We start from the raw sequence: 8247 nt of genomic DNA, 5'->3' as shown, positions 1-8247 counted from the left end.
CGACATCTGGCAGCAGGCCGACCGCCCAAACACAAACATACAAACAAAGCCAAGGCGCTAGGGTCAACTCACAGCAATAAGTAGATATACACTCAACATGTGATATGGGGTATAGATATATGTTGATATATATACATATAAACAATCCTAGCATGTTATGGCTCTAACATTGCTTCAATAAACAAACAGCACACAATCTCAGTCAGCATGAATGTATGCGTGAAATGCACAATATGTATCCGGATTTGTGACGCGTTCCCGTTCGCCACAAGTGAAGCATTTTGACTATGGATGGACCATTCCCGTTATCCATCCTGGATGAAATCCATCCTGGATGAACCATTCCCGTTATTCATCCTTGGTGAACCATTCCCGTTATTCACCGAATGATGAACCATTCCCGTTATTCATCATTAATGCAAGGTGAACCATTCCCGTTATTCACCATGATATGCACAGGTGAACCATTCCCGTTATTCACCCGATTGAATGCAACGTGGTTAGCCAAACAACGAATCGTCCTTACCACGAAAGTGTTTAGCTCACAACCCAATCTCAACAAACCCATGAGTTAGTGTCGGTCAATACAACACAACTCGGAGTAAGTGTCGGTCAATACAACACAACTCCATCCACAGAATACACAAGGGTCTAGTGTCGGTCAATACAACACAGCCCAAACAACAAGAGCACTAGGTGTCGGTCAATACAACACGGCTCCACAACAATCCCCAAGAGTACTAGAGTACTCGGTGACTTTCAATCATCACCATAGCTCACCTTAGTGGCTTCCCCCAATTCCGATAACTCTCCAAACCCACAACAAAGTCGACTTTTCCCCGTCTTTCGTAAATATTTTCCCCTTCAGTTCTCCTATGCTTAAACGTTAATAAAAATTGTTTCAATTCGAATTAGTCAAGTTATGAGTTTATTTCTCAAAGTCTAAGTTTCCCAAGTCTTTAGTTTTTCAAAGCTCTATCATTCTAAGTTTTCAAAGATCAACCACCCAAAATACATTTCCCGGGGAAAGTCTAAGAATTCCAACATATGGCTAAGTCTCAAACCCCACATTTGGACTTGCCTAGGGTTGTTCATCCAACCCGAAATATCAAAGATCACCAGATCAATGAATCTCCACTCCGAAATTGCGTCAAAACGCTCAATCCAACAAAAGCACAACATCACAAGTATGGAAAAGCATCATAACATCAACTCATCATCAAAAACAACATCAGATAAAACATAAGTCGAATTTATCGACGCCTATCATGCAGTCATAGCTAATATATAGTAAGTTGCCCTAACCTCGAGCTGATCCAGCTTCGCAAATCAAATCTCCTTCACAGGAATGCCTTGAAACTTCCAAAGTTCCTTCAACTGAACCTCGGAGGAAAAACAAAGCAGAATCCACACAAAATCGATTAGTTCGATCGCAATACAATACATAAACGATAGACAAAGCATCAAAGCTTCAGAATACGACAAACAGGTACGAAAGGACAAGTTTTCGAAAACGAAAAACTCCCCTCCCCTTAGGAAAAACCCACGGCCAAAAGGAGAAAAAGGCTTCGGCTCTTTTTCTTCGATCAAATCAGTTTACAAGGTAGTTTTAGGGTAAAACTAAGGCAAAGAAACTGTCAGAACAATTTTCGGACAATCGGGCCGAAATACGACTACGCAGGGGCATTTTGGTCCAAAATAAAGGCTCAAAACTTCAAAGTTATCAGTTCTGAAAACAAATTTGACAGCAACGATCCTCATGATATCCGTGACAACAAATCCTAAAGGCACGAAGTCATATTAAGTCTTTTCGACAATAAAGTTTCGAAATGTGAGACAAAAAGAGTTTTGAGTCAATTTTTCAGATCCTGGACAACTGAATCGCAATCAGAGTTTACTGACAGAGGTTTTAGACTCAGGGGAACATAAGGAACATAACCCAAGCGAGAAATCAGAGAAATCGGACAATTTTAGAAAAAGCTCAAAACTTAGAGCACAGAAACGACTTCAGAAACTCAGCAGAAACAGAAATCAGAGGCAGGATTCATGATAGTTACCTCGATACCTAGAAGTAGGGACGAACTGCACGAAGATTGGTCAAGTTTTCGCGGAAATCCCCTCCCCCCTTGCTCCCCACGAAATCAGCCACAAATGGAAAGAAAATGAGAGGATTTTGCTTTTTCGCGCTATTTATAGGCGGGTGAAATCGCGGGAAAATGAAAATTTCGCGATTCCGATTTTTGCAGCACGATCACCGAGAAATTCTAAGAGAGATTCTGGCGTCGGAATTCCAGAACTCAAAACAAATATCTAGGATTTGGGAAAAACGATATCGAAAAACTCAAAAGCGGTGTCGGTTAATCTGCCCCGAAAAACTACTTTTTGCTGTGATGCTCAAACGACAAAACTTCCAACTGAAGAAAGATTGGAAACGTCGAAACAAGTCTGGCAACGCGGACGGAATCTTCTTTAGAAGTCCCGAATAGAAAAAGTCTTCATCCATTGCTCGAAAATAGGGTTTCGAAGCAAAGAAATTAGCGTCGGCGGACATCCGAAAAGTGAAACCTATCGTGCGTACAGTCCAGAGTTCCGAAATGAAACGCTGGTCGATGGAAAAATAAAAAGAATCTTTAAATTTTCCGAGAGTTCGAAATCTCACTCAAAACGTTGCTTTAAGAGCGAAATAGCCTATTCTGGACACGCTTGCCATAAGGCAGGTGTGCAGACGACTCGCACTAACTCCGAAAACAGCTACGCAACATTCCTCAAGCAATTCCTGAACTTTCTTCTTCATTAATCTTTCTCAAATGTCAAACTCCTGTCACGCTTACACTATTTCTACGTGTGAGTCGGAAACTTAACTTGTTCTGAAAATCCAGGTCTTACATTGAGCAAAGACATATTCACCAAAATCAAACTGAGCCTTAGTACCAATCAGATAAATTAATTTTGCCAAACCTGAAGAAATATCTGAGTTGTGGGTGGTAGGAGCCCAATTTGCAGCACCAATGCGATTCAAGATAGCATACTTTACACTCAAATGAGTAGAAGACAACAAGCCTTTGACAAGCCATTCCATAACCTGACCAGCCGTGAGTTCATTAGTGATAACACTCAAGGACAGCTCTTCATTTCCTGTGACAATAGTGCTCCTTCCCAAATACTGATTAATGATCTCAGGAGAAAAATGTACACACCTACCACGCACAAAAACTTTCCTGAAATCAGGATGCCCAGACACAGTGCAATTTGTAGTTATATTCACAATAAATTCTCTCACCAACTTGTCATAGCAGCCTCCAATCTCAGTAACAGTTTTCAACAACCCAGCAGCCTCAATAAGTTCCATAATTTCTTGACAATGCAAAATCTCACCAGTCAATTCCCTCTCTTGAGCAATCCTGCGCTGATAAACATACTTCCACTTACCAACACTTTCTTCAGAGTGAAAGGAAATGTTATCCAAAGGAGCAGCAGGCACGTTTTCTGGAATTCGTTTCCCAATCTTGCGCTTTCGAGCAGCAGAACCAGTATCTGTCTTATCCAACTCCACAGTTGGAGTCTCATCAACAACAGGAGTAGCATTATCTTTGTGAACCTTTCTTTTGAAATTCTGTACAACTGGAGTATCATCATCAAGAATAATGACCTTCTTGCGCTTCTTGTTCTCACTCAAACCCAAACCTAACTTCTTGCAAGAGGAACGCGTAGAGTACTTACGAACAACAGTCATCTTTCGCCTCTTTGAAGCAACAGAAGCAGAAGCACCAAGGGTGTTGAGCAACACCTCATCAAATTCTGAGTTCTCAATGACATTCTGAACATCCTCGACATGCATATCTTTATCAACAGAGGGAGTAGAGTTGGGAACAATTACCTCTTCCTCAAGATGATCAGAATCCTTGTTGCAATCAGAATCACCACCGTGGCTTGATTGATTATTGCTTGGTGATGGAACAATTGGATCTACATCTGCATGTAAAACTTCCTTGAGAGGAGTTTCCAACACTTCAGTGATACAAGGATCAGCAACATCATCACCTGTACTTGAGTTGATTTCAGCCTCGGAATTTACTCCCTGGGTTGCCTCAGAGCTTCTCGTTACCATCTTCTTCTTTGCTTTGGACGCATCTGACTTGGATCGAGCCTTATTCCCTTTCATCTTACTCGGATCAGACGATGGTTGAGGAATACCTTGAGCAATTGCGATTTCAGAGGTATGAGGAGAGGATTTTGAAACCTTTGAAGATTTTGGGGTTTTGGATTTCAAACCCAATACCTTTACCCCGTAAGCATTCATCTCAGGAGTGAGTTTCTTGCTAGAATCTTGACTCATGGTGAAGAGGACACAAAGAAAGAAACACGGGTCTTCAAGAAAAGGATGGACGGTTTTGGAGTGAGTTGCAGAGATTTGAAGTTGTGCAGTGGAGGTTGCAGGAGAGGTTATCAAGAAACAATGGAAATTCCGGATTAAGCGTGCCTCAAAAGTTATGACAGAAGAGCCGTTGGCACACCACAATCCCTTTGATTGCTATAATTCCTCAAATAGGCAGATACCCAATAACTGTCTCAAATTTTCAAACTGTGTGGCATCCAGAGCTTTGGTAAAAATATCTGCTAACTGCTTTTCAGTTGAGACATGTTCCAAAGTAACAGTACCATCTTCAACCAACTCCCTGATGAAATGATGACGAATATCAATATGTTTTGTTCTGCTGTGCTGAATTGGATTTTTGGATATGTTGATAGCACTTAGATTGTCACAAAACAATGTCATAACATCTTGTTGCACATTATACTCCTTTAACATTTGTTTCATCCACATCAACTGAGTGCAACTGCTTCCAGCAGCTATATATTCAGCTTCTGCCGTAGAGAGAGAGACACAATTTTGCTTTTTACTGAACCAAGAAATTAGATTGTTTCCAAGAAAAAAACATCCACCTGATGTGCTCTTCCTATCATCAGCACTTCCAGCCCAATCCGCATCACAGTAACCTGTTAACACTGAATTAGTGTTGTGAGAGTACAAAATGCCATAATCACTTGTACCACTGATATACTTAATGATCCTTTTCACTTGAATGAGATGACTAGTCTTTGGTTCTGCTTGATACCTAGCACAAACTCCAACTGCAAAAGTAATATCTGGTCTGCTGGCAGTGAGATACAAAAGACTTCCAATCATGCTTCTATATAAACTAGGATCCACATCAGTACCTTTCTCATCCTTTGTGAGCTTGATATGAGTTGCAGCAGGTGTTCTTTTGTGACCCGCATTCTCAAGACCAAACTTCTTAACAATCCCCTTAGCATACTTACTTTGTGTAATGAATAAAGTATCTTCCATCTGTTTTACCTGAAGTCCCAGAAAGTAAGTTAATTCACCTACAAGACTCATTTCAAACTCAGATTTCATTTGTTCAACAAATTGTTCCACCATCTGGTTCGACATGCCACCAAACACAATGTCATCAACATAAATTTGAGCTATCATAAGTTCACTGCCATTTTTCTTAACAAACAAGGTCTTGTCAATGCCACTTTTGTCATAACCATTGTTGGTCAGAAATTCTGTTAATCTTTCATACCATGCTCTAGGTGCTTGTTTTAAGCCATACAGAGCCTTTTTCAATCTGTATACATGATCTGGAAAACTTGGATCTACAAACCCTTTAGGCTGTTCCACATAGACTTCTTCATTCAAGTAACCATTCAAGAATGCACTCTTGACATCCATCTGATATAGTCTGAATTTTAGCAAACATGCTACTCCCAACAACAACCTGATAGATTCAAGACGAGCAACAGGAGCAAAAGTTTCATCAAAGTCTATTCCTTCTATTTGAGAGTATCCCTGAGCAACTAGACGAGATTTGTTCCTTGTCACATTACCACTTTCATCAGACTTGTTCCTGAATATCCACTTAGTTCCCACAACATTTGCATCATCAGGTCTTGGAACCAATTCCCACACTTCATTCCTCTTGAACTGTCCCAGTTCCTCTTGCATGGATTGAATCCAGAACTCATCAGTCAGAGCTTCTTTGACGTTCTTTGGTTCTATTTTTGATATGAAGCCATTAGAGACTAGATCCCTTGACCTAGTAATAACCCCATCATTCAGATCACCAATGATATTTTCCTTTGGATGTATCTTCTGAATTCTAATAGAGGGTTCTTTGGTAGCAACAGGCAGTTGAGAGACAGTGCTTTCTTGCTCATTTGGGAATTGAATTTCTGGCTCATCTAGTTCCACATTTGTACACTCATATGGTAGATCATCTTCATCATGAGCTTGTCCCGTTCTCTCATTGGATGTATCATCAACAACTACATTAATGGATTCCATCATGACTTTAGTACGAATATTATAAACTCTGTATGCTCTGCTGTTTCCAGAATACCCCAGAAATATTCCAACTTCACTTTTAGGATCCAGTTTTCTCCTGTGTTCTCTATCAGACAGAATGTAACACTTGCTGCCAAAAACATGAAAATACTTCACTGTAGGTTTTTTCCCTTTCCATAGTTCATACTGAGTGACTGTATCTCCTTGACGAATAGTGACGCGATTGTGAATGTAGCAGGCAGTGTTAATAGCCTCAGCCCAAAAATGATATGGTAGATTTTCAGCATGCAACATAGCTCTGGCAGATTCTTGCAATGTTCTGTTCTTCCTTTCAACCACTCCGTTTTGTTGAGGAGTGATAGGAGCAGAGAATTCATGTTTGATTCCTTCAGAGGAGCAGAACTCAGAGAATTGACCATTCTCAAATTCTTTTCCATGATCACTTCTTATTTTAACAATCCCACTCCCTTTTTCCCTTTGCACTTGGAGACATAGTTCTTTGAACACTTCAAAGGTGTCTGACTTCTCCTTCAGAAATTCTACCCAAGTGAATCTGGAAAAATCATCTACGCATACAAAAACGTACCTTTTTCCTCCCAGACTTTCCACTTGCATTGGCCCCATCAAATCCATGTGTAGTAATTCAAGCACTTTTGATGTAGTCAGATGTTGTAGCTTCTGGTGGGACATTTTGACTTGCTTCCCAATCTGACATTCACCACAAACCTTTCCTTCTTGAATTTTCAACTTTGGTATTCCTTTAACTGCTTCCTCAGCGACAATTCTTTTCATACTCTTAAGATTCAGATGACCTAACTTTTGGTGCCAGATTCTAACTTCATCTTCCTTAGACATCAAACATCGAGCAGACAAGGATGTTGTTTCAGAGGTCCACATGTAGCAGTTGTCCTTTGATCTGGCTCCTCTCATTAGCACATCCTTGTTCTTATTTTTGACAACACACCCAGATTGTTTGAACACCACCTTCAAGCCTTGGTCACAAAGTTGACTTATGCTGATCAAGTTTGCAGTTAAACCTTCAACTAACAGAACATCATCAAGGTTTGGAGACCCTGTGTCAGACAATTTTCCAATTCCTCTGATCTTTCCTTTGGCTCCATCACCGAAAGTAACAAAGCTCTTAGCATGTGGTTTCATTTTCTCCAGATAACTCTTCACTCCTGTCATGTGTCTGGAACATCCACTATCGAAGTACCAGTCTTCTTTTGATGATGCACGCAGAGAGGTGTGAGCAATGAGAGCAGTAGCATTAACCTTGGGCTTCCACCTGCTTTTGCCTGGACTTTTCTTTTCATACTCTCGTGATACATCTTGAAGTATAGGATATCCATAAAGCTTGAAACAATATGGTCTAATGTGACCAAATCTCCCACAAAAATGACATCTCCAAGTTGAATTTTGATAGTTCCTGACTGGAGCATACGAATGTGTAACTGATTGCTGGGGCCTGCGGTTCCACATTTTAACATTTGATTGCCTTCCAATCTGCACATGTTCCTTAGTCATGTTCTGGCTTGCCTTGTTAACAGCACGATAATCAAATCCTATCCCAGTCTTATCACCTGCATTTTTTCCAACATCAAGAATTTCATCCAGAATATCAGTGCTTTTACTCATCATGCGAATGGACTTGGTCATTCCTTCCATTTTTGAGTTCAATAAGGCCACTTCTTCAGTTAGCTTCTTCTTCTCAGCTTGAAGCTCAAAAACTTGCTTCTTCTGTTGCTGACCGTAGATACATGCTTCTTTCCACTTAGTGTAGAGAAGCTTATAAGCTTCAGCAAGTTCCTCATCAGAGATCTCCTTGTCACTGTCCCCATCATCTGAATCACATCTAACCATGAATGAAGTTACTCTGTTTGCTGTTACATCTT

General features: G+C 40.5%; 1 protein-coding gene across 1 annotated transcript; it reads right to left on the bottom strand.

The window, feature by feature from the left end:
• Nucleotides 1-2912: 2912 nt before the first annotated feature.
• LOC130719425 (uncharacterized) lies at nucleotides 2913-4336 on the bottom strand. Its single transcript, XM_057570054.1, has 2 exons — nucleotides 2959-4336; nucleotides 2913-2917 (listed from the first exon to the last, which is right to left on the bottom strand). The coding sequence occupies exons 1-2, from the start codon at nucleotides 4334-4336 to the stop codon at nucleotides 2913-2915; spliced, it is 1383 nt and encodes a 460-aa protein (XP_057426037.1).
• Between the last annotated feature and the right edge of the window lie 3911 nt (nucleotides 4337-8247).

Source organism: Lotus japonicus, chromosome 5, assembly GCF_012489685.1.
Source record: "Lotus japonicus ecotype B-129 chromosome 5, LjGifu_v1.2".
NCBI classification, from domain to species: Eukaryota; Viridiplantae; Streptophyta; class Magnoliopsida; order Fabales; family Fabaceae; genus Lotus; species Lotus japonicus.
Note: the sequence above shows the minus strand (reverse complement) of the source record. Positions and strands in the feature narration are given on the sequence as shown.